The sequence below is a fragment of the Helicoverpa zea genome, chromosome 29, assembly GCF_022581195.2.
Source record: "Helicoverpa zea isolate HzStark_Cry1AcR chromosome 29, ilHelZeax1.1, whole genome shotgun sequence".
NCBI lineage: Eukaryota > Metazoa > Arthropoda > Insecta > Lepidoptera > Noctuidae > Helicoverpa > Helicoverpa zea.
In genome coordinates this window covers 5,121,787-5,148,625 of record NC_061480.1, presented here as the reverse complement: position 1 = coordinate 5,148,625, position 26,839 = coordinate 5,121,787, and the positions used below count along the sequence as shown (strand labels likewise).

Sequence of the window (26,839 nt, the reverse complement as noted above, 5' to 3'; positions counted from 1 at the left end):
TTTACGTAATATATTATAGTATATAATATATAGTTTCTCTTACTCGAGTATAATATTCTACCTACACAGCTTTCCAATAGGTACCTAGAGAAAGAATTTTTCAAATCGGTTCGTTAATTTCGGAGCCTTTAGATTACAAACAAACAAAAAAGTTTCCTTTTTAGGGTTCCGTACCCAAAGGATAAAACGGGACCCTATTGTTTTCGCTCCTCTGTCCGACCGTCCGTCCGTCCGTCTGGCACCAGGCTGTATCCCATGAACCGTGATAGTTAGAGTTGAAATTTTCACAGATGATGTATTTCTATTGCCGCTATAACAACAAATACTGAAAACTAGAATAAAATAAATATTTCGGGGGGCTCCCATACAACAAACGTGATTTTTTTGCTCATTTTAATTATAATGGTACGGAACCCTTCGTGCGCGAGTCCGACTCGCACTTTACCGGTTTTTATTATATTTATGGGTATATAGGTACCTAAGAACTGTGCAACCTAACCAGACTTAGATTTTACTTAAAACAATGTAAATAAATATAGAAAATACAACGCCCTGTACCGTAAGTATTAGAGACGTACCTCTTTGGGACATTATGGCAAATATTTCAGTTTCAGTAGATTTCGGTCAAAACGAGAGCGGATTTACTGAACTCTGAACGTGTATGTCGTGAAAATTGTGACAGTTCTGTGCGGGACATACAAAATGGCGGATTGCGTGCATATGTGCTTTTCAAGGTGATTGTAAATTTTAGTATCTGTTTTGCTGTTTTTAACCGCGTCCCGTGGGAACTACTAAGTACTCTGTTTAGGATAAAATATAGCCTATGTTACTCGGAGATAGTATAGTTTTCTAATAGTGAAATCATTTTCAAAATTGTTCAGTAGTTTTGGAGCCTTCAGGGTACAGCCAAACAAAAGGTTTCCTATTTTTTATTATATAAGTTTAGATTAAATTATCACTATATGTTATTTTAAGGGAAACTCTAGCTTTAAATTTTGTTTTAACTAGGTAGGTATATTGTAGTTCCCCACGATTTACCCGCGTCACAAGGGAACTTCTTCCCGCGATTACTACCTACCCCCTACCTTACTGTGTATAACTTTGTTTTTAGGGTTCCGTATCCGAAGGGTAAAACGGGAACGGGTGTGTATAACTTTGTTTTCGCTCCTCTGTCCGTCCGTCCGCCTGTCTGTCACCAGGCTGTATCTCATGAACCGTGATAGTTAGAGAGTTGAAATTTTCACAGATGATCTATTTCTGTTGCCGCTATAACAACAAATACTGAAAACTAGAATAATAAAAAAGTAAAGCTGTTATCAATCTCCTAGTATTTTTTACATAGGTACTTAGGGCCATATAATAATACAATAACAGTAAAAAAAAAATCAGGAAACAAAAATTGTGTTGACCAGTATTATCCTATTGGTTGACTTAATACTGAAAAGTGATTTTAACGAGCTGAAACATCTGGTGTGTTAGCTACTACACTTCCTGTAGCTGGTTCGATTTCCCAGCACAAAACCTTACTAAATCCGATTCCTGTAAAAGTCAAACAATTGTGATGTTTTATATACCTACTAGGGAATGCAATCCCGATCCCGCGAGATCTCGTGTAATTTTTCGGGATCAATCCCGACGCATCATATGACGAGATCCCGTTCGAGATTGACGGGATTGGGCGGCAGTGGTCAGCGACGCAACACACACACAACCAAGTCCTTTTGCACGTATATCTACGTCCACGAGCTTAGACAAATTAGAATCTACCATTAAAAAGAAATGGATTTGTTTGACTGTGGAGGATCCAGGGGGCGATTTTTGCAGTTTGCATATAATTGCTTCGCCACGCTGTTGCCAACCAGCGTTGAGTCGGAGAGGGCATTCTCAGCAGCGGGGTACATTGCAACGGACATTAGATGCCGTTTAGCAGATGAAACTATTATTATAATACCCTTTGTTTTTTAAGGAGTCATTTTCAAAATCACTCTTTTTCCTAATTTCCTTGAAATAAGCTTATTGTTTTGATTACCTAATTTACCTACGTTAATTTCCTTACAACCTGATTATTATTTAGTTGGTAAGATTAAAGAATAAAGGTTTTTATTTTCTTTCGAGTAATAGGTATGTTATTTTAATTAACCTCACTATCACAAACAAGCACTTATTAGCTTTTTCAGTCATCTGAATTCAATTTTTTTTAAATTAGACAGGATCCCGAAAATTCCGAATTTGCAATCTCGAGTCGGGATTGCATTCCCTAATACCTACCCAGTCTGGATGTTCTTATGTAGGGTAAAAGTACCTATGCAGGCAAGGTACATGCATAACATAAGTACCTAGGTAAATATATTTTTCATCCCACCATCTCGCTATGCTCGTGTTTCAATTTTAGAATCCTTCGCTTGCTCGGTCATCAAAATTGAGCTCGCGGTTAAAAAACAACTTTGCACTCTTGTATAACAACTAGATAACTATAATAGTTATCTAAGTACAATTTAAGCTCTGCGCATGTAGGTACTTAGTTTGAGACCTAGATGAGGTGATGACCTTTTGACCTCTGTTATGTGATTGATGTAAGGTTTATTATTAAAAATTAAATCGTCGTAATAGTTTCCAGATAGAGTGAGACAAGACTAGCAAGATGGTGCACCCCGGCAAGACTCGGAGCACTCATCACTCCGTCAGATTTACCGGCGATGACATGCCCAAATACAAGCCTATTGTCAGCGTAAGTGGTCCTTCTTTTTGATCATCATCAGCCTATTTAACTTGCAATGTATACTATGTTCCTGTATATTTGACATCTATACTAATATTATAAAGCTGAAGAGTTTGTTTGTTTGTTTGTTTGAACGCGCTAATCTCAGGAACTACTGGTCCGATTTGAAAATTTCTTTCAGTGTTAGATAGCCCATTTATCGAGGAAGGCTATAGGCTATTTTTATCCCGGTACGGGAAATAGTTCCCCCGGGATGCGGGTGCAACCGCTGGCAGAAGCTAGTAATTTATATGTTTTAAAAGCTTGTCGCGAGATTTAAGTAGGAACTCGTATTTACTTTCTTAGTTTAAAATAACGAGTAGGTAGCAACACAAACGAACGAATAAACAATCAAATTCATTAATACACGAGCACATACATAAAATTCATTTCCACTTCTGAGATAATCTGTATATTCGTAGGTATAGTTATCGGCACGGATATTGAGCCCTGACCTTCACCTGCGCAGAAGCGATTTACTGCCTTATTGCCTTATGCGTACGGTGCGCAAAGCGATCCCCACTCTTCCGCCGAGAGCTCAATATCCGTGCCGGTAACTATACCTAGGTAGGTACTTAAATCTCGCGACAAGCTTTTAAAACATATTATAAATTGTGTCAAATATGTTTTTGAAATGTCGTTACGAGTTGACAGTAAAGTTATAGTACCTACTTAAAAGTTTATTTTTTCCTTTTTAGCGCATTTAAATAAAAGCTTGTTTTTTAAGATTTATTAAACGAGCTTTAATTAGCTCGACCTGTACTTACTCATGTAATTATTATGTTATGGCATCTAAGCTAAGTAACAAGCATCTTCCGAGGATCGTAGCGTCATGAAAATTGGCAGCTGTAGCCTTTTTATCGTTCCACTGCTGGGCACTGGCCTCCTCTCACATAGAGAAGGATTGAAAATGTATGGCTTTTGCCAGCAGTATTACCTGCGTCCTGTGGAAAGTACCTACTCCGCGCACCCGGATAAAAAACGCCTATAGCATTTCTGGATAAATGGGCTTTCTAACAATGTTTTTTTTTATTCAGTTACACACACAACCACACGATCAGAGTTTGTGAGATTAGCGCTTTAATAGAAAAATATCATATTTTTATTCGGATGCGTAAGTAGCTCCCACCGCTGGAAGAAGGGATTCCCTTAATGCTCCCTTATAGTTATTTAACGATATTTTTATCTCGTAATACCTATCGCTGTGTAATTTAAATTAAGTAAAAAAAAAACAAATCTCCTAAGTCTGGCATTCCTCTTTTTTTTAAGTCGGTTAAAATTAGGCCAACAATTAAACTACACATAATTATGAGGAAATGACCTACTTCCCACAGCCCGTCCCATTTTCCAAGAGACATAATTTATTTGTCAAAGTAAACGACGCGATTGCATGATGACACGCAAACAATAAAGTTATGAACAAACTCCTTAGACATAGATGCAATAAGTTTGGACATCTTTTATTTTTTGAAGAAATTATATATTTTGCAGGAATGGAAAGAAATATCGATTGCAGTCTTGTTGAGGTTAGATACCTTTAGTTAGGAGTAAAGGAGAATGGGTTTTAGATGTCGTGTTTCAATAGGTACATAGGAGCACAAGAGGTCTTGGATGTTTAATTTTACGAAAGCGGGTGAGCTATGTATGTAGTTGTGTGTGTAAATGTTCCTACATGCATTCGTCTTCGTATGCGTAGGAGCGCTTTGTAGTGGCCGAGTCATACAAAGATATGTCAAGTTTGGGTACACAAACAAGTACCTATGGCTCACCTGCTTTAGTGAGATAAAACATCAGTGAATTCCGTAGTGGTTTTTGTTAAGTTTTTGTAAGGTATAGTTTTTTGAATGTTTCTGCAAATTTTGCGAGCTTTTATCCCGGATTGTGGTGAATGTGAATCAATTTCAGTAAGTCTTTCATTTGCAGGGGTTTACCACTATGCCTGAGTCGTCACAGTGTCGCATAGCTGCAAGTTACATAATCTGACTGGTTTTTTCCCAGGACTCAACGGACTCCCCGAACTATGTCAGCTCGGCGACGTACCCAGGGCAGGACTCGGGCGCTCCGAGTCCTGATGCCTGCAGCTTCCAACCAGCCGCGCAGAGATACCGGGTCAATGAACAGCGTGAGTATTTCAAAGGATAGGCAGAGTTGAGGAGCTCATGTCTAAGTTACAGACCCACGGGTGGATCGGTCTTAAGTCAGGAAATGCTTGGCGTGATCGCTCCCTGAATGGATGACTATCTGATGAATTCGTCAGTGATTGGGAAGGCAGGTTAAATTGGTCGATCACAGTTGTCATTTGGACTGTTGAAACGGGTAGTTAGAAACTAGAAAATCGGGCTACCAGTCTTACCAAGACATATTTCGCTGCCTAAGTTAATTGTTTGAGGAGGTCAGATAGGCAGTCATTTCATGCGGCACACTGGTACTCAGGTGCATTCTGCTAAACTGAAAGCCGACCCCAACATAGATATAGGAAAAGGTTAGATGATGGAATCATCGATGCTTCCAATACCAAACAATTTTGAACTCACTTCCAGGTATCAAGCTCCTGACTTCCATCAACCAGATAGTGCAACAGCGTGCAGACTTGGAGTCCAACCGCGTGACGCTGTCGAACCTTCTAGATGAGCTGCGGAGGAAGCTGAAGCGGCGGATAGACGAGTGCCACTTCGAGAAGAAGGAGAGGATGAAAGTTTGTATATGAGTTAATAGTGTCAGACTCAAGTACATCGACAAAATAATCGTTAGTTTTTCCTAACAATTGTTAACTTTGAAACTTGAATTTGAAAATTCAAAAACAGTTATTTTAAGAAAGCTGACGATTTATGTTGTCGGTTTGGGATTTTAGATCCTCAAATTCAGGTTTCTTCAAAACTCAGTCTTTGGTGTCCATAATCTTATAACTTGAGTTGAGTTTGAGTGAGAAAAGTTAAGTACATCAATTGAAAAGTTGCGTAACCTGGAATCGAACCTGCACACTTAAGAAACGGCCACCACAACTTCTAGGTCAGCTTTGGTACGGTGAATATAATATAATAATTCTTGCCAATTTCAGTCAAGCTCAGCAGTTTAGTTTACTCTCAAAATCATCATGGTTATTATTACAGGCTTTAAAACAAGCGAACCAGCGTCTTGAAAAGGAGAAGTTCAACATCGTCGCCGAGATCGAACACCTGAAGAGACACTTGGACAAGGAGGAGGCTCATCACATGCAGCACGCCAGGTCTGCTGTCGCTCAGGTAACGTATCCATGGGGTAAGGTTGCCAGGTATGCGTTGACAAAAAGTCCGAATAGGTAATATAGAGGTAAAAAAAGACCTGTCTCCTTACTCCTATCTACATATTTACTTTTGTCTTCTGCTAACTCCTGTCTTCTATCTCCAATTCTTGTATCCTAATTCCTGTCTCCTATCTCCAACTCCTGTGTCCTTACACCTGTCTTCTATCACCTGTCGTCTGACCCCTGTCTCCTACTTCCTAGCACCTGTGTCCCAACTCCTTACACCAGCTGTCTCTTAACTCCTAACAACTGTCTCCCAACTCCTTACAACTGTCTTCTAGATTCCAACATCTGTCTCCTAACTCCTTCCGGTTACCTAACACCTGACTACTAAATCTCCTCTTTTAACTGCTGCATCATGTCACTTACTGGCATTATTGGTATATAACAAATTACATACCTAAACCTGTACAGTTACGGTATGTCCCAGGCTATCCAAGGCGTGGTGACGAAGTGCCCCGTGCCCGACAGCTTCTTCACGCCCTGCTCGATGGCAGACCTCCCCAGTGCGGTCAGTAGGAGTGTTGCTAAAAACGCACCGTCTAGGAACGTAAGTTTACCTAGTGTGAGCGGTGATTCTGCAAATTGAAGAGAACCTCTCCTTTGACTTAGGTAGGATATAGATTTACTTTGATGAACAAACCAGCTTGTGGTTTAATATTACTTTATGGCTCCTAGCGCCGGGATTTCCAATAAGCTTGCGACGATCCGAAACTAGTCGCACCTTAAGATCTCAGGGTTTTGAAAAAAAAATGATGCAAGACCACGTCCCGTGCGGACGTTATTAAGTGGTGTAAGCGCGGACCGATGGACGGATGGACAGAAATAGCGAAACTATAAGGGTTTCACCACGGAACCATAGAAAAACCACATTAAAATCCGTAGCGTAGTTTTAAACATTTAAGCATAGGCATACATAGGGATATAGGGACAAAGAAAGTGACTTTGTTTTGGACTATGTAATGATTTGCAGGATCACCGCCAATTACAATAGCTAATACACATGTATGTAGGCAGGCAGGCAATTTAGAATTTAGGTACCCACATAGCAGGTTAACGGCCGGTTCACACATGTCTCCGTTTTACTGTTCCGTTTTATCGTGTACGTTTTTTTTCGTCGATGGCGTATGTAGTTGTATGAGTGACTTCACACATTCTGTATACAGTAAAAACGCCATCGACGAAAAAAAAACGTACACGATAAAACGGAACAGTAAAACGGAGACATGTGTGAACCGGCCGTAACGCTTAAATAGGCAGGCATGTGTAAAAAAAATATATAGGAAAGTAATGTTAATTGAAATAGGTAATAAGCATCTGCAGACGACTTGAACATTTTCGATGAGCTTATAATTTCAACAACAAGACTGTCTGACAGGCTGACAACAAGCTGGCGGCTGCTCGGCTGATGAGAGATATAGCTGAGCTGAGGCAGCGAGTGGCGCAGGTGGAGGCACGGCTTGCTAATGAGTTGAGGGTAGGTATTATAGGGTTAAGGGTTTTAACATAGAAAAATGACTTGAAAATGAGATTGAGATGACTTGAGAATGAAATAAGCTTCCTTAGGAAGCACTAAGATGCGCCTAAAGCGGCCCAATAAAAGCACTCAGCGCCATTTTTCCATGCATCACATCAAATAGTACCTTTTTTGTACGCACCATCATTTGCTTAGATGGCTGAACTTCGTTAGTGTATGTACTCGACACTAACGACGTTCAGCCACACATTACTATAATAGTTACTACGGTTCAGCCATCTAAGCTAGCTTTAAGCTACGAATAATGTATCCTGGCTGTACGCAATATAAAATTTGCTGTTTCCCACGTTTAATTCAGTGTCCCGTGGAAAGTACTCCCCGTACCCGGATTAAATATAGCCAATATGTCTTCATGTGATATTTATGCTTCTCTACGGTAATAGAGTTATTTCAAATCTGTTCAATAGTTTTGGAGCCTTTAGGATACAAACAAAAAATTATTTCCCCTTATATGTAGTTTGTACTAGCATGATATGATGACTTTTATTACACACCGTCGTGCACACACTTCTATCAATAACACCACCAGTGTGTCCACAGCGTAAGAGACAGGCTGAGCTCGACATTATTCGTCTGAGGAAGGAGCTCTCCAGCACCAAGAGTTACGTGGCTTCACTGCGTATGCCGCCGCCACCACTGCGCAAGCAGTGCTCCAAGTTCGCTTAGACGCTGTATAAATGCTGCTCAAGGATCATGTAGTTTTATTTTCGCATTGCATACCCCCTCTGATATCTCCCTAAAGAGAAACGGTGAAAACCAAGACAGCGTTTGATTTTTGGTCTCTAAAACACTACAAAATGTCTCCTGGGTCTTGAGAAAGTTAGGTAGCTATATTCCTGCAAATGTGAATAAAATTTGTCCAGCCCTTTCACCGTAGCAGGAGACACTAGTTTGGCAAAGGGCGGTAAGGTGGTTCATGGAAAAAGTCTATAAATTTTCAGTAGCTAACTTAAGAATTTTGGAGCGGATATATCATCACTTCCTATATGTTTTTGATAGGAAGAAGTGCAAGAAGTTGCCTGCATCGTGAGAAAACCTACTTACCACCATCTTTCATCAAAATCGTTTCAACCACTCCCTGACAAGGTTAGATTTCAGAAAGGAAAGTAAATAAACATATTCTTCCATATGGATCAACAGTTTCAAAATTTTATTTTATCATCAGCTAGCTAGACTTGAGCGGGTTAGCTGCGCGCACATTAGGTTTAACGGGCACACGTTCACTGCACTGATGTAGAGGGTGTTCCGATTGTTCTGTCTGCGATAGATCTTCGCCACAACCTGTAGAGTTAAGAAGAATTGATAGAAGTGGATTTTGAGAGTTATAGTTTCCCAAACTGGGAGTATTTTAATATCCTAAGCCTGGTCATCTCGGGGACATTTGAGTGTTCTAAAATGAGTAGTTGAGGTATTTCCCTTAACCCTTGAAATCCCTTTTTATTTTAATCTGCATGGAAAATCACCTTACAATAAGTAAGAAGAATGAATATTCATAAAAAGACCTAAGATATCTATCTATAGGCGGGTAAAAAGACCACGGTCTTTTCGCAGTAGACGGTCGACTTTTTATCAATCCTTCAAAAACTTTGCCTTACCAGTACATATGTAACTTCTTTATCACTTTTAGACTCCAAAAGACCGTGGTATACTTATATACTTACCTGAAAAGACCACGGTCTACTCACCAGAACACATATCATCGACGCTGTCTCCATGGGAGTTTCTGACGTGTAGTGCTAGATTCCTCGCCAGAGCATATTTTTTAGGACATCGGGTACATTGATACCGCTGGCTCTTTTGCTTTGTGACGCTGTTCACTAGTGTTAGGTGGGTCTTTTTGGGTTGCTGGGTCCTAGAATGGTTGTAAGGTTAAGCAACCCTTGATTTGGAAGGTCCGTGGATGGGTAATGGTCTTGGCGTGATGAGTTCGATAGTTCGGAAGGTAGGTTGAATTGGTGAGCACTGGCTGGCATTTGAAACTTTAGCAGTTAAGGGTATTCAGAATCCAGAAAATCTTAAAACCAATCCTATGAAGAGGTATCAGGTTGCCCGGGTTGAGCCCAGCCCAGTTAAGGAGCACAAACAACGTTGAGGATATAGCTTTATCAGTATATTACAAGGAGCGACTGCCTATCTAACCTCCTCAACCCAGTTAGCCGGGCAACCCGGTAGCCCTTGGCGATTGGTTAGACTGATTCTTGATTGGTCTGTTTGTTCTTACTATATTACTTCCCAAAACGACTACCAAACTCATTCAAATGACAACCGCAACTCATCAATCTTACCATCCTTCCTTCCACCCAAACTCGTCACTTAACCACCCACGTAACTTAGCCACGAGCTCACCTGAACTTGCCCCTCATATCAGCCTTCGCGTGCAAATCGAGATGATCCTTCATCATACTGTTTGGCATCACAATATTGCACTTCCTGCAGACTGCACCTTTGAGCTCGCCATTCTTCTTGCAGCGAGAGCATATGAAGGATTTGTTACCGTCATTGGCTACTAGCATTGGGTATCTAGGAAAAGGGGAGAGATTTTAAGTACTCAAAGATCAGGAAAATTGGTTCTTCTTTATAGTTCTTGTACGGTGGCTCAGTAAGACAGACATAGCAGAAAAACTTATAACACTCCTCTTTTTGTGACTGGTTGGGGGTTGAAATGAAGAGGTATGGCTTCCTGTGGCAATGTTGATCCTAAGGGGGTAGACCGATGTTGGAAAGTTGTTTTCATAGGTTCTTGAATAATACCTACTTATTCAAAAGAAAAGCAAAATAAACTTGAAAGCACTGGTTATCTTTGGGCATGAACGATGATGGATATAGTGAATGAATTGTGTGAAAATCGACATGGTTCGAAAGAATGTTACTTGTGAGATGACGGCAGATAGAAGAGTATGGAAGGAGAAAACATGCTGCACCGACCACAAATGAAATTGGGATAATGGCAGGAGGATGATGATGATCTTTGTCAAAAGCTAAAGAAAATTAAAACCACAGGGCCTAGCTATTTTTAGACCTTCAAATAGGCTGAAAAATATCTTACCTTTGCTTACAAACCTCACAGTGTATATTAATCCTTTTGGCTTTAGCATCGTTGACCTGGGATCCGTTTCCTGGCCTCACGTCTTTTAGCCAAGTCAAAAGGCTTTTTGGGGGGTACTTCCTTTTCCGGTTTTGGTGACGTCTTGGAGTCGTTGTTTATGCAACTGTTTGATTTTAACGTTGTGGAGTTTGATGACACTGAAAAATGTAGGTATTATTTACTGACTGTTACTTATAGTTTCAACTGCGTCTAGGAGAACGTTCTCATGTAAGGAGATTAACTAACTGCGCAGGACATATTATAGTGCACAAGCATTTGCTTGGACACAGGTGCATTCACTATTCCTTCACTCTCATAGCCCGATGGGACGGCAATCCGACACCACCGGAGAGAGATTCTTCTTCTCAGTCGGGCACTCTTGACAGAGTGGTCGTGGCTGTTGATGGGCAGGGTTGCGGCGCACTATCGTCGGGAGCCTTTAGGGCCGCTGCACGTCGCACGATGCCCCTCCATTTTTGCCGGTTTTCAGCATCGCGAACACATTGTACCGCAGTCGCTTCTGTTGTAGCTTTAATGAGGTCGATCCAGCGGGTTGGAGATCGACCCCTCAGTCTTGTGCCTTCTATACGGCCTTGCACTACAAGCCTCTCCATTGAGTTCTCATTTCGAGAAATGTGCCCAAAGAACTTCAAAATTCGCAACTGTACTATCGACGACAACCTGTCACGAATGCGAAGCTCCTTGAGGATGGAGTTATTGGTGCGGAATGCTGTCCAGGGTATTTTTAATAATCGTCTCCAGCACCACATCTCCAGGGCATCGGTTTTCTGGCGGTCCTGCTTTCTCAAAGACCAAGTTTCAGCTCCGTAAAGAAAGATCGGAAAAACTAGACATTTCATCAGCCGAACCTTTGTGGTCTTTGTGATTCTCCTGTCGTTCCAAATCTTCCCAAGCCGCTCCACTGCAGATCTAGTGATGGTGCATCTACGCTTGATCTCTTCTTCGCAACTCCAGCATTTGTGATAGTGGAACCAAGGTAAATATATCGGTCCACAACCTTGCAGTTGGCTATATTTGCTACATCTATATTTTCCTGTCCAGCTCGGTCCACTATCATTACCTTCGTCTTGTCTCTATTTAGCGCAAGCCCAAATCGGAGGCTAGTAGTTTCTAGACGATTAAGGAGTTCTTCTAGATCTTCTTTAGATTTGGCAAGAAGCGTAGTGTCGTCAGCGTATCGTAAGTTATTTATCACTCGACCCCCCACTGACACACCTTTATCCCATCCATCCAAGACAATGCGCATGATATACTCAGTGTAGATGTTGAAAAGTAGTGGCGACAGTATACACCCCTGGCGAACACCAGATTCTGTCTTGAAAGTGTCCGAAAGTACGTCATCTACACGTACTGCTGCTGTACCGTCTTCATAAAGCCTCTTTAACAGAAATATGAGATGATCCGGTACTCCCATTTGTGCCAAAACATTCCAGAGACACTCCCATATGACGGTGTCGAAAGCCTTACGGAAGTCAACAAAGCATACAAAAAGTGGTGTGTTAAATTCTCTGGCTTTCTCAATTATTTGCCGTAGTACAAGTATCTGTTCTCGCGTTCCTCTCCCCTTCACGAATCCAGCTTGTTCTGATGCGATTTGGCTCGATAGATATGCTTGAAGCCGTGTATTGACGATATGAAGCAATACCTTACTGGCATGTGATATAAGCGAGATGAGTCTGTAGTTGTTGCAGTTTTTGGTGGAACCTTTTTTGTGCAAGGGAATAAATACTGATCGAGACCAGTCCTCCGGCCAGATGCCTGTCTGCCATGTTTTGCAACAGATGGTATGTAAAAAATCCACTCCCGTTTCTCCCATTGCCTTAAATATTTCGATTGGGATCTCATCTATGCCCACTGCTTTATTGCTTTTTAAATGTTGTATTGCCGCTCGTACTTCATCCCGCAAGATACTGGGCTCCCTGTCTCCACTGTAGTACTGAGGACATTGGTAAGTTGTCTTCGAGTTATTTGCGAACAGAGATCTGCAATATTCCCTCCAAACATTAGCAATGTCCTTGATCTCAGTAACTGTTACACCATGCGCGTCTTCAATTGCCCAAGTCTTAGGTTTAAATTGGCGAGTTATCAGTCGCACCTTATCATGGAGATCTTTGGTTTGAAACCTATCAGAATGCTGCTCCAGTTCTGCGCAAATTTTGCTCAACGACATATTGCGGTCTCTGCGAGTAGCAGCCTGTACAGCCGATGTTTTAGCGTTTAATTCGGCACCAGTCACTCCGCTAGCCTTCAGCTGTCTCCTTTCTTCCACTAAACGCCAAGTGTCTGCTGACATCCAATGTTGTCGTTTACCTGTTTTATCAGTAGGTTGCGACTCATTTACTGCATCCACCACACACTTTTTTGCAGATAACCACAAAGCATTGAAATCTCCAGTATCCGCACTCCAAACTGAATGCTTATTCTCAATTGATGCTGCAAAGGAGCTTTTATCCACTATCTGCATACGTCTAGGTTTTATTGTCGCTCTTACTTTTTGCAATTTAAGCCTTAGTTTACCGACAAGCAGTTCATGATCCGTCTCACAGTCTGCACCAGGTAAGGTATGCGTGTTAGTTATAGAGCTCCTCCATCTTGATCTTATTAGAATAAAGTCTATCTGGTTTCGCGTCTGACCTCCAGGAGACGTCCAGGTATATAAACGTCTTGGATGGTGCTTGAAAGTTGTGTTCATGATAGTCAAGCTATTATTGGCCGCAAATTCTATTAGGGAGAGAGATTAGGCAAGAAAAATACATTAAAACAAATACTACACATAACCAGTAGTTACTGACCGTCGCTGTTGGGCTGCTCGAAGGCGGCGTGCACGAGCGCACGGAAGCGCTCCGTGCTGCGTAGTGCTCGGACACACCACTCGCAGATCATGCAGTCTGAGGGGGTCACCTGAGCGACGGAGATAAGAAATGGGAGATAATATAGGTGGTTAAGGAGTTTTGATGAAGACGTTGAAATGATGGTGCTTAAAAAGGCACATTGCAAACTCAGCATAAACGAGTACACAGGCTACACGAATCGACCCGTTCGTCACTAACGGATTTTTCTTCTCGGTTCTTCATTCCGACTGGCAAAAGTCGTGACTGTGTTGTAGACGTGGTCTATCGCAATTGACATCTTCGTACGATGAAACCTGGTACCAGGCGATAGAATTAATTTTTGTGCTCTTTTGAAGTGTCATTTTTTTCCAAAACGATAGAGTTCCTTTTTAAGAACATTTAAGAACACAAAACTTAAAGACATGATTTTGCGTGCCATTCCCTGTGATATTATTTAGATACAGGAATTCAGAACAATTTTTCTATAATGTCAGAACTAAGACCTTTTTATAGAGCTACTTTCAAAAACGGCCATATAGATTTCAACATCATTTTCATTATATACGACATGTTTTTCTCACCTTAACTCCAAAACAGTCGTACAGTAGCTGATCGTATCTTTCTTCCACGCCTTCCCAAATGTACGTGTCTCCGAAGTACCGCAGGTTGGAGTCTCCGCCGCAGAGCCGGCAGCAGCGCCCCGGGGCTCCGTCACCGTCCCCGGACGCCGCCATGTTGTTCGCGGGGAGTGATAGGTCTTCCTGGTATTTTTGAAAAATTGAATGGCATCATAATAGAAAATCAAAATGAAAATCATTTGAACATCTTTGGCAATCATAACGGGCAGTTAGGAGTCTGACAACCAGTCTTACCAAGGGGTATTGGGTGGCCCGCGTAACTGTAACTGGGTTGAGGGGGTCAGATAGGCAGTCGCTCCTTGTGGCACACTGGTACTCAGCTGCATCCGGTAAGACTGGAAGCCGACACCAACGTAAGTCCGATGCTTATGATATTAAGCGTATGAAGAGCTATAAATATGGGGATAGGATATTTTATACTTTAGTATGGTGAATTATATATAAGTAAAGTATGATATTCCTTTGGGACGAAGAAAAAAGTTGGAAGGGGGCAAACTAAAATCTTCCTGGGGCCCGATTCTCCTAATTTTACTTAAGCGGCATACGATTCACGTTCGACTCGATTCGACTGAGATCCAATCCCGACTCGATTACGATTGAAGCGTATGTGGCATTCCGCTATTTTTTCTTTGAAATAAACGTTTTTATCCTTTTCTGTCATTCAATAATGAATCATTTTGTCTGCAAATGATTTACGATTGCAATATGATTGTAGAGCAAACTACCGTATAGACCAAAATCACCAAAATAGCAGACCAATCGCACACCAATCAAATGTCAATCGAATACGATTGGTCTTTTATTAGTAGCAGAATGCCCGATATGGTTAAAGCTGCTATTGCGATCATATTGCGATTCGATTTTGACATTATTAACTTAGGAGAATCGGGCCCCTGCCCCAATTGCAAACCTCACTTGCCCGTGGTTCACCCTGCTGAACAATGGACGAGGCCCTAGCGATCGACTGATGGCGGTATAACCACCACACAGCACCAAGTGGGATTTTAAATGCCTTGCTCGGATATGGGCAGCAATATTTACGAAGCTAAAAATAACCCACACTGCGCTCACCAACACGCATGCCTAGCGCGGTGAGTATTGGCAAATACCCCTAGCATGGGGAGGCCTTTGTCTACCAGTGGTCGATTTAGGCTGATGCCCCTAGCTTGTAATTAAATAGTGTACTTACATCGCAAAATAATTCTTGCAGCTTCTGAGAAGTGTACAACACATTCATTTTGGGTTCAGCTCTAGGAAAACGATCAGCAATCAGATGCAAAAAAAATTAAGATAAATTCTGAATACACTCATAATTTTGTTTACTATCTTGTATATTGTAATTGGTGCACTTAAATATTAAGCTATTAAAAAAAAGATTGATGCATATAAACAGTCATAGCCCTGCTATTTCAAAAATGCCTCCATTTTGTATTTTTGAATTGTGATTGTGGAATAGTCATTGGTCCTCCAATTTATTGTGCTGAAATAAAGTGTAAGGCTTTCCTTTTTATTTTAAAGATTTAATTTGTTTATAATTTTTTATGAGCAATACTATTTTAGGTATTTATTTTTTTGTTACTTTAATTGTATTCGTAAGAACAGACACGATGTACGTCATATCCGATACTCAGCATTCCATCCTCTTTTATGTAATTCACAATGTTTCAAGCGTGAAAATGTAGTTCTTTTTCTTTCTATTACATTTCCTTTTCACTTTTCAGTGTTGCAAGGTAAGAGTACATTGATGTATATACGGGAAATCAATTTGTAAACATACATGAAACAAAATATAAATACTTTGTATTATTTCTTAAAAAAATAGAACAATTTTTTTTTGTTAAGTTTATTAATGCAGTAAAGACATTAAATAAAAACAGCGACGAGGAGCAATTTTTTTATGCAATTAGTTTTAAGTGTTGTTTTTATACATATTTTAACTTTTTAAAATTAATGTAAATATATCAGTAGAAGGAATTAATTTTTAATAAAAAAATCAGAACTTTAAAGTGGGAATCATGAAATAATACAAAATCGTACGAAACCGGCTGATATTAATATTATTTTAATACAACCAAAAACGAGATGAAGAAAACTACAAAAAAGCTGGAAATTCTTGCTTTTCAATTGGTAACACTGAGTATACATGCTAAAGATTCTAAAGTATGTTCTGGAACGCCGTGCGTGATTGTCTATGGTTGGCCTGGGTTTGACATTCGTAAGCAAGACACAACAAGCTGTTTACAAAGAACTGAATTTATATAATTTTAATCACTTGTGTATCATAACTATCATTAAAAAACATTAATTCTGTGAATTAAGTTCAGGTGCATACCCCTGCAAACAATCTAATGCCGTTACCTCCAAACAGTTGACCTACTATTCGACAACTAACCAACCTAGAAAAAAAACCTTAAAAAATGGGTGGAAAAGCAGAAAAAGGTACTCCAAAGTACATAGCGAACAAAATAAAGGCTAAAGGCCTTCAAAAACTGAGATGGTACTGCCAAATGTGTCAAAAACAGTGCCGAGATGAGAATGGTTTCAAATGCCATACGATGTCGGAGTCTCACCAGAGACAGCTCCTATTATTTGCGGATAATGCTAATAAGTATATAGATGAGTTCTCCAAGGAGTTTGCTGATGGGTACTTGGAACTCCTTCATCGTCAGTTCGGTACAAAACGCGTGAATGCCAACAAAGTGTATCAGGAGTATATTTCTCATAGGTAAGTTTTATTTCTCAATTCATTTGCGTTTTTAGCAATAAATAACTTAGGTATTAACCAATTAGATGCCTTAACACAGAACAACTTGTAAAATAAATGTTTAATTGTCTAATGTAGGTTGTAAACAAGCTTTATCTATCTCTTGCTGTGCCGTGCGGCGTCAAATATTAATTCAATGTTCCAACAAACTGTGTTGCATTGTGTTATGCAACGAGGCACTTTATAATGTAATTAAATAAATCTCTAAAAGATTTAAAGATTGAAACTATGTTACCTTACACAAACAATCTTAATTTTTCTCAAAACTGTCTTTGTATTTATGTACACAGTTCCTTACAACTATATACATCACCCAGTAAGAGCATAAATTATTTTCTAAAACTCCTTTTTTCCTTACAGAGACCATCTCCACATGAACGCCACACAATGGGAGACCCTCACCGAGTTCGTCAAATGGCTTGGTCGGGAAGGCAAGTGTGTGGTAGACGAGACTGAAAAGGGCTGGTTTGTGGCATATATAGATAGGGATCCTGCTGCAATAGCTGCTCTTGAAGCCAAGGCTAAGAAGGAGAAGATGGATAAAGATGATCAGGTATTGAAATAAGAGATTAGATTTGTGTTTATTGGCTTGTCTATGTAATGAAAATTAGAATCTTCATTTATTTTCTAGCATTCACTAGAAGTTTACTGCTTTCTATGGTAACTACATCCTGTAACCAGATAAAAAGTAGCATATATTTTATACAGACTTATAAACAACATATATACATTACCAATTTTCATCAAAATCTGTGTTGCCATTTGCACATAAAGAAATAACAAACTTACACACACAAAGTTTTCACTATAGATAGTTGTCTTATTTGTCTTCAGTTCTAAGTAAAAAAACTTCTCAGTCAGGGATCTCGATATCATCAAAATTGGTTGAGTCACATCATATTTTCCACTCAGAAACAAACATTTCTTATTAATTTTGTGGAATGAGACATCAATATGAATAGTTTTTATTCCACTGACCATTTAATAAACATAAAATTTATTTTCCCCTAGGAAAGAATGCTAGAATTCATACAGAAGCAAGTTGAGCGTGGCAGGAAGCAGGGCTCGGAGGAGGGACCCTCATACTCCGAGTTCAAACGCGAGAGCAGCCAGGAGAAAGTTGTGCTCAGCCTCAAGAGAAAGACTGAAGGTAAGATCATAACATACTACATATTTACTCATCACTCACTATAACGCATGTCTAGTGCACTGAATATGGGCAATCCTCCCAACTTACCTTTATATATGGGGATACCTCTGTCCAGCATTGGACAATTTACGACTGGGATGACGATATTCATAAGTGAACCCAGCTCCTAGTAATTGCGTATTCACAGATAAAAGCATAGCCTTTCCTGAGACTAAAATAACTTATAGTAGGCCTAAAAGCAGTCTTTTTAATTATAGTTCGGCCATTCAGAGAATGCGTTCCTGACACGTCGCGATTGAACTGACGACGTAACTTTGCAATGGCGTTGCAGTTACGATAAAAATATTTTTGCTGGTTGTTTACCGTTTTAACAATTGAGGAGCATTAAAACAACATTATTATATCAATAATCAATGAATGTAGTTACGTCGTCAGTTCAATCGCGACGTGTCAGGAACGCATTCTCTGAATGGCCGAACTATAGATGTGACTACATTAGGATTAGATGTAACTTCATTATTGGTTTATGCAATTGTAAGTTTTCGTATTTTCCTTTCATGGATGTCCACATACTGTTAATCATAGTTATCCAATCAAAAAATTCAAGTATCCTAGATTATTTCCTTTATTTCCCCTACAGAAAAGAAACCAGAGCCCCTCCCAGTCTCGGCGCTAAAGCTGAAAGTAAAAGAGGAGTCTTCTAAGAAGCAGAAGACAGAAGACAGCAGAAGCAAGCAGTCGGCGCTCGATGATATCATGAAGATGCAGGAGAGAGCTAAGGAGAAGGCTAACAGGTGAGAATAGTATTTCTCGTTATGTTTTTAATCTGTGTTTTAAGTTTGTGTGTCTGTATGTGGCTCTGTAGCCCTGACGGATGAACCAATTTAGATGTTTGCTTTAATGATAGCTGGCGATCAATCAATAATAGTTCTTATCATGTTTCATCAAAATCAGATCAGCTGTTTAAATTAATTTTAGTTAACAGTTTTATTCATTTTTTTCTTAGGTGGAAAAGTTATTTATATTTCTTTCAAAAGAGGAAGTGCTGGCTCACCATTTAATAGTTACACAAATCTCACTGTGATAAGTACCTGCTTTTGGGTTGCTTTTACGGAAACTGTATTTTAGAAGCAGAAGCGTAAATTGTAATTCCTCAACAAATTGGCTAACAAAAATATTATTTCAAATTGGCTCAGTAGTGCCTGAGATTAGCGCGTATAAACAAACTTCAGCTTAATTGTTTTTAATGATTGTATTTCCTTTCAGAAAAGACTACTGGCTACACGAGAACATAGTAGTGAAGATAACGACCAAGTCTCTGGGCGACAAGTTCTACAAGCGCAAGGCGGTGGTCGAGCGAGTGGTCGACAAGTACTGCGCGCATGTCAAGCTTACTGACGATAGTACCAGGATTAAACTTGATCAGGTTAGTGGCAAAGCTATTGGTATAAGTAGTGTAGAAAATTTTCAAAAGTTCAGTGGGTTTTAAACATTTATATGTGTTAGGATTCGTGAGTGTAAAGTAATATTAGAACTTTGAAAATATAACGTGAAAATACATAGTAAAGAAAACTTTTAAGAATATTAAATAAATTAAAGACACATTTTGTCTTTGATTTGAAGTGATTTATAAAGAATCCATGAAAATAAATTATATTTAAAACTAACCTTTCTGTGTTTTATGTACTCACAAAATTTTTGAATTAAAATCAAAATCTATTGATGAAGTAAATTTTCTGTAATCTAAACAAAAATTTCTACTCCCAGTTACTATCCTTTTTTTAAATTTTATCTTTATTGGTTAACAGACAGCAGACTTACAAGTCAATCATTTATTATTTCTACAAAATGTGTAAGAAATTAAATTTAAATACTTTTCCCCTTACAATTTCAGAATCACCTAGAAACAGTGATTCCGTCGACGGGCCGCGCCGTGCGGTTCGTGAACGGCGCCTACCGCGGGAACACCGGCGTACTCAGGAGTCTGGATATTGACAACTATTGCTGTGATGTCGAGGTAAATATACTAGCCAGTTTTGTGAACTGAATTACTAAACCCGTCAATCAGTGTTAAAAATTATAAACAAACTGTTGGGCAATTGTCACCAAACAATTAACCAACAATTGCCCAACTGCTGTGCAACTATCAGCCTTGACGCCATATTTGTTAAAATATAAATCTACACTAATGTTCTATAATACGGGATTAACCTACCACAGACACCAGTCTCTATGTTTAATGAAACTTGTACTACCTTATTCCTGTACTTGATGATGAGAAATAAATAAAAAAAAATAATAAAATAAAAAAAAATAAATAAATGATTGATTATAAAGAGGAAAAAAAAATATTTTTAGAGCTCCGTACCCAAAGGGTAAAAACGGGACCCTATTGTTTTCACTTCTCTGTCCGTCCGTCCGTCTGTCTGTCACCAGGCTGTATCTCATGAACCGTGATAGTTAGAGAGTTGAAATTTTCACAGATGATGTGAATGATGATGTGATGATGATGATGATGTCCTCCTAGCCGATTATCGGCTACGGCGGCTGTTCTCATGTAAGGAGATGGCTACTGCGCAGGACATATTATAGTGCACAAGCATTTGCGCAGACACAGGTGCACTCACTGAAAGAGATCAGGCGCAGGACCGACATTTACGTGCTCTCCGATGCACGGATGTATCAATCACCAACTTCCAGGCTCCGGGCTGCTTTTGTGAAAGTCTTCTAAAACCCACAAAGCGATTTCAGATGATGTATTTCTGTTGCCGCTATAACAACAAATACTGAAAACTAGAATAAGATAAATATTTTGGGGGGCTAAGAGAGCCCCAAAAAAAACCGTATTTTTTTTGCTCATTTTTTTAAATAATGGTACGGAACCCTTCGTGCTCGTGTCCGACTCGAACTTGGCCGGTTTTTTCGTTTGTACCTCGAGTCTTCGAAATTAAAGGGTCAATTTAAAAATTCTATCACTGTTGGAAAGCTACTCTTCCCGAGTAACATAGGCTATATAATATCACGATACGGGCAGTAGTTCCCACGGGACACGAGTGAAACCGCGAGTAGAGGCAGGTAATAAATAAGAAAAAACCTAATCTTATTGTATTTGTTTCAGATATCGGAAGGGCCTCTGACTGGTCGTGTCGTGAAGGGAGTACAATATGAAGACATAAGCAAACTAGCGACGTGACACCAACTATATTGTGATAATAATATAAATTATAATTAATAATAAATGAATTCTAGTTTTAATAAACTTTTTTAAGACATTTTTGTGTTTTTACTTGCCTTTTTTAATAGCAAAGCTATGTTACTTGTGATAGTCATCATCTCCCGAGCCTTTTCCCAACTATGTTGGGGTCGGCTTCCAGTCTAACCGGATGCAGCTGAGTACCAGTGTGCCACAAGGAGCGACTGCCTATCTGACTTTCTCAACCCAGTTACCCGGACAACCCAATAATCCTTGGTAAGACTGGTTATTTGTGTAAATGCAAAAATTTATTTCAGGATGTAATTTTTTTTTCTTTGGGTATATCTGCAATCAGCCGTAGACTATGAGCAAATTTTTTGTGTGCACTGTGTCATGTCGAGTGTATCTCCCAGCGGAGACAGCTCCTCATCGTGATTGACTAGACCTGGTCTACGTTGGCCCCAGGATCACACGCCGTTTTAAACGGGTTTCACGCCTGGTACTTATTAGCTGGACTGCTCGGCGGTCTAGATGTATACCGAGATATCGTACGCTATCGTTGTGGGTTAAGATATTATCACCAAGAGTGACTGGTGGACAGTCACCGCGTCTCAGGGTGAATGTCGCGTGAACCGATTTGTTGACACTGGCTTTTATTCTCCACTTGCCCAACCAGACTTTTTTTTCGTCAAGACCCCTCTGTAACGTATCTGATGCAGCAGTAGAGTTCTTGTTTCGGGCTAAAATGGCAGTATCATCAGCATAGGTGGCAGTCCAGGATGTAAATAAAAACAACAAATTCAAGCATCTAAAATCATTATATTTCTCTAAATATATATTTTTTGATAACATGCTCACTACGTATTACTCAAATATAGATATTTCTTACATTTATATAACTTTTCTTAAATAAAATACATAAGGATAGCTATTCATATAGTTATTTATTATTAAAATATCTTGTTTATTTCGAGGCACTGTGGTTTTAAAACTTTTAAATGAATGGATTTGTGTGAACAAGATGATTTTGAAAATTATGATAAATATGTTGTGCATATCAATGCCTTTTCAACAAGTTAAGGCACTTTGCAGGAAGATATCGGATTTATACTTACAAAATATTTGATTGAAAAATTACTTTTTAAATTTTAACACTGATTATAGATGAATATTATTTGAAAAAAAAAAGGTACATAAATACAAAAACAAAAGGTTCAAAATTAAAAAAATAAACCAAAAGAAATCTGTAAAAATCATTTATTTGCGAAATAAAATCGAAATAAATGCTTAAAATTATAATTTTTCGAAATACATTTGCTATAGAAACTTTTGATAGTAAAATTGAAATAATTACAAATTAATAATATTACATACCGTGATGCATGATTTAACGATACAATAAAAATATAAATGGCTAACAAATATTGCCATGCCAAAAAATTTATAAGTACATTTAAACAACTGGCAACACACATTGAAACCACAGACTGCAGAAAATAATAATAGAAATTGTAAAAATAAAATACTACTGTCATTTACGTTACAAATCAATTTTAACCGACTTCAGAAAAGGAGGTATTCAGTGTGACCAACCTGAATGTATAAATGTTTGTGCGCGATTATCTCATGTTTTGCTAAACCGATTTGATTCAGTTTTCAGCATCATATTTGTCAGGACAAGGTATATTATTGAAGCCAATTTTTTATAATTTAATAATTAAAATAATAATTTGAGAAATATTAAAACAGGATAGCATTGAGTGGTTTCAAAATGTATGTTACATATTTAAAAGCATAAAGACTTTAGATGGCTTTAAGATTAATTTGATTTTTAAATTCTGATATGAATAAAAAGCACCTAATTTGAAGCGTATAGACATCATCACCCGAGCCTTTTCCCAACTATGTTGGGGTTGGCTTCCAGTCTAACCGGATGCAGCTGAGTACCAGTGTGCCACAAGGAGCGACTGCCTATCTGACCTCCTCAACCCAGTTACTCGGGCAACCCAATACCCATTAGTAAGACTGGTGTCAGACTTACTGGCTTCTGACTACCCGTAACGACTGCCAAGGATGTTCAATGACAGTTACCAGCAAAAAATCTAAAATATATATATTTTTTTTTTTGCTGTACAGATTATAAAGTTAACAATTGTCAGTGTTGCCATCTAAAATCAAAATGCATTATTTAAAAAAATCAACAAAATCTATAAACTAAAAGCTAGTTTTGTTAATACACAAAATGCTTCGATTATAAAATCTATTAAAAATATTTTTAATATTATTTTTTAAATATACTAAATTATTACGAATTATAGTTTTTGTTTCATGCATCTAGAGTTTTTCTGTGCGATATTTTAAATGTGTAAGATTGCACCAAAGTGGAACGGAGACTTTAACCGACATCAAAAAAGGAAGGTTCAATTTGACCTGTATGTATGTCTGTGAATAATTACCTCACGTGTAGTTAGACCGATTTTGATGCGGTTTTTAGCATAGTATTTATAACAGTTAGAAGTTGGATTTAGGTATAAATTTCTTCTCCGCTCCGCTTTACTTTACTAGCTTATTATATTATCTCTGATCATTCTACATAAAAAAAAAACTATAAAGTAAATAGCACAAATTGTTCATTTAAATTTTTAAAAAAGCATGTCATAATTAATTTTGTAATTACTAAGCCTACCCGCACACTTTGAGACTAAACAGTCGGTCGATAGTTGACTTGCTTTTTGGTAAATACCTGATCTTTGTAATGTGCGTACTACCATTCATCTTCATACTGATTTATGAGCCCAAACAAACTGTCGGCCGACTAAAAGTTTGCAGTATGCTCTGAGACAGGTTAAAAATAAGTTTATATCGCACAGTTAACTAGGTAAAAGTTAAACTTTTCAAAATTAATTTTGATAGTCATACGTAAACTTCGTACTACAAAAACTTTTAAACATCTGTTGAACAGGTGCCTAAATGACACATTATGACGGTGATATAAGGTCCGTTTTTTAGACAAGTGTTCAACAGATGTTTAAGTTTTTGTAGTAAGGCTGTAAACTTTCACACAGAAGGCACATTGATATATTTATTTGTTTTGTCTCTACTATTAAAATAGATTATTTTCTTATAAGCTAAAGTTTTTACTTAAAACTGGTGAACTTTTGGGTTTTTTCATTCAGTATTAATTTATACAATACTAAAATATTTCTTTGTTTCTTTGTAAAGACTCCGAAACTCAGTAGTAACTGAATTGAAAAATTCTTTCACTGTTGGGGCGCTACACTCTTCCCGAGTAACATAGGCTATATTTTATCCCGGTACGGGCAGTAGTTCCCACGGGACGCGGTATATGTCATGAAAATTACGTATATAAATTAAAATGTCTATAAAAACTATATGATCTTAGTTTAGAACCGGATGCAGCTGAGTACCAGTATTTTACAAGGAGCGACTGCCCTATCTGACCTCCTCAATCCAGTTACCCGGGCAACCCAATACCCCTTGGTTAGACTGGTGTCAGACTTACTGGCTTCTGGCTACCCGTAATGACTGCCAAGGATGTTCAAATGACAGCCGGGACCTACAGTTTAACGAGCTTTCCGAAACACAGAGGAATTCGTCATGACATTATTTTTATATAATTTATATACTGAATGAAAAATCCAAAAATAAAATATTTATTTGTTTTTTATAAGTATCTGAAAGTTTCTAGTTGTTATAATTTGTTTTCAACGTTTTTGTACGAACGTATGTATTTATATAAAAGTATATATTTTTGATATAACTCTTCTTATAGCTAGATCGGCCAGGAAGACATATATAACTCTCTTTATTTCGACATCAGTTGGGTAAAAAATATTAAGTTTTGTTTTATAGAGGAAGACTTAAAATTGCACTTCATTTGTTCATATAAAAAATAAGTAAATATTACACTGGCGAGCAAAAAATTTGAGACAGTATTTTTGATAGATTATAAGTATATTGGTATATTCTAGTTTTTATTTTATAAAAACATCATCATCCTCCGAGCCCAATCCTCAATTTTCCCAATCATGTTGGGGTCGGCTTTATTTTATAAAAACATTATTAATAAATGTCAAATTGTATTAAAATATAGTTTCTGACTCAATTTTCTTACTATCCAGTGTAATTTCAATACAATTGTCATTTACCCAACTTGCAACCTCCATTTTCACCAAGAGGCCGATTTCTGTCACATATAAGATATCTTCTAGCTATAAGAAGAGTAGTTCATAATATTTACTTTTTCAGAAGTTTCTCTTCTTCGGGATTGGCTGGTTCCTTCTCGGTTTTGAAGGTGGCGTTCGTATGAGGGCTGGCTGATGTCGGTACGAACTGTAAAACAGATATTTTATGTGTTAGATTTTTAAATTATAAAGAGATACACATATAATGCGAGAAGCCGAAAATAGATCTCAGTGGCGTGCACTTGGAGAGGCCTATGTCCAGCAGTGGACTGCGATGGGCTGATGATGATGATGATGACACATATAATAAAGTAGTTTGAAGTCTAAAGGCTTCTGAAGTACAGGGCTGATTTGAAAGGAATTTTCACTGTTGGGAAGTTACACTATCCTCGGGTAACATAGGCTATATTTGGTCCGGGTGCGGGAAATATATTAACAGTGGAAAAAAAAAACAGTGATGACTATTATTATGAAGAAAAATTATAGAAAAAAAAAGAAAATAAATAAAATTGGCAAATAGTAATAGTGAATTAGTTACATTACCGTTTACTTATAGTTTTTTTTTATGTTTTAGGAATATCCTTATTCTGGCAGCGTGAAAATATAAAACGAAACTTTAACATCCATAACGTAAGTAGGTATTATTTTTTGTCAATCCTAGAACGATTGCTATATTTTCTTGCCAGTAATAGGTTATTATAGTAAAATATGATATAAATTTGATACATACCGGTTTAGCGTTGTCCTCGCGAGGTCTGTCCTCCCTGATGTCTTCTATACGATTGTTCTCGCCCTCACGAAGTAGCTGAAAGTAATATTTATATATTATTAAATATTGTATATTTTGAATACCAAAGTAACTGGGTTTTACGACCTATAGGGACTGAATGGACAAAGGATCCTTAAGATACTGTTTTCGTTTTATAAAAATTCGTTTTACAATTTAATAGGTGTCAATGACAAGGGTAAAAAAGTGATTCTTATCAGCTTTTCGTTAACATAAGCAAAAAATTTAAAAATATATTTGTGTTTTATTTATAACATCTGTGTCTGTGCAAATGCTTGAGCACTTGTCCTGCGCAGCTGACTGATCAACATATACGAATGTATAAAATATAAGAAAAATTCTTTCACAGTTACAACGCTACACTCTACCTGAGTAAAATAGGCTATATTTAATACCAATTTAATTACAACGTCATTTATTTATTTAGAACATATCATTTACATTTTTAAATATTAAATATAAAAATAAAAAACATTTAAAAATATAAAAAATAGGTTGCCACCGATATCGGGCACAGGGTCCAAGGTACCGGTGGTTAGGGTCCCAGAGACAGAAATATAAATAGACATACATATATGTATTTTTGT

The 26,839-nt window shown here is 38.1% G+C and overlaps 3 protein-coding genes and 1 pseudogene across 3 annotated transcripts in view; 2 read left to right on the top strand and 2 right to left on the bottom strand.

The window, feature by feature from the left end:
• The first annotated feature begins 615 nt into the window (after positions 1 to 615).
• LOC124644206 lies at positions 616 to 8,311 on the top strand. The gene is made up of 8 exons (XM_047183456.1): positions 616 to 734; positions 2,611 to 2,728; positions 4,757 to 4,880; positions 5,299 to 5,453; positions 5,869 to 6,000; positions 6,472 to 6,591; positions 7,420 to 7,518; positions 8,119 to 8,311. The coding sequence occupies exons 2-8, from the start codon at positions 2,642 to 2,644 to the stop codon at positions 8,242 to 8,244; spliced, it is 843 nt and encodes a 280-aa protein (XP_047039412.1). The 5' UTR covers positions 616 to 734; positions 2,611 to 2,641; the 3' UTR covers positions 8,245 to 8,311.
• Positions 8,312 to 8,743: 432 nt separating this feature from the next.
• On the bottom strand, positions 8,744 to 15,465 carry LOC124643928 (annotated as a pseudogene).
• Positions 15,466 to 16,347: 882 nt separating this feature from the next.
• Positions 16,348 to 21,339, top strand: LOC124644246 (DNA/RNA-binding protein KIN17). The gene is made up of 7 exons (XM_047183500.1): positions 16,348 to 16,878; positions 17,278 to 17,470; positions 17,929 to 18,067; positions 18,708 to 18,861; positions 19,334 to 19,493; positions 19,962 to 20,084; positions 21,186 to 21,339. Exons 1-7 carry the CDS (start codon positions 16,571 to 16,573, stop codon positions 21,258 to 21,260), a joined length of 1,152 nt encoding a protein of 383 aa, XP_047039456.1. The 5' UTR covers positions 16,348 to 16,570; the 3' UTR covers positions 21,261 to 21,339.
• A 720-nt stretch (positions 21,340 to 22,059) lies between these two features.
• Positions 22,060 to 26,839, bottom strand: part of LOC124644245 (unextended protein-like) — a 58,698-nt gene continuing 53,918 nt past the window's right edge. Inside the window, exons 13-14 of the mRNA XM_047183499.1 lie at positions 26,196 to 26,270; positions 22,060 to 25,613 (exon numbers count right to left, since the gene is read on the bottom strand). Coding sequence (XP_047039455.1) covers positions 25,518 to 25,613; positions 26,196 to 26,270 — 171 coding nt within the window. The 3' untranslated portion in view covers positions 22,060 to 25,517. The remainder of the gene's footprint in view (positions 25,614 to 26,195; positions 26,271 to 26,839) is intronic.

Coding starts and splice junctions, on each gene's coding strand:
- LOC124644206 (XM_047183456.1), top strand. CDS start 2,642: ATGGTGCACCCCGGCAAGACTCGGAGCACTCATCACTCCGTCAGATTT. Junction 4,881..5,298: donor ATACCGGGTCAATGAACAGC/GTGAGTATTTCA, acceptor ACTCACTTCCAG/GTATCAAGCTCCTGACTTCC. Junction 6,592..7,419: donor AAAACGCACCGTCTAGGAAC/GTAAGTTTACCT, acceptor ACTGTCTGACAG/GCTGACAACAAGCTGGCGGC.
- LOC124644246 (XM_047183500.1), top strand. CDS start 16,571: ATGGGTGGAAAAGCAGAAAAAGGTACTCCAAAGTACATAGCGAACAAA. Junction 17,471..17,928: donor AGATGGATAAAGATGATCAG/GTATTGAAATAA, acceptor ATTTTCCCCTAG/GAAAGAATGCTAGAATTCAT. Junction 18,068..18,707: donor CCTCAAGAGAAAGACTGAAG/GTAAGATCATAA, acceptor TTTCCCCTACAG/AAAAGAAACCAGAGCCCCTC.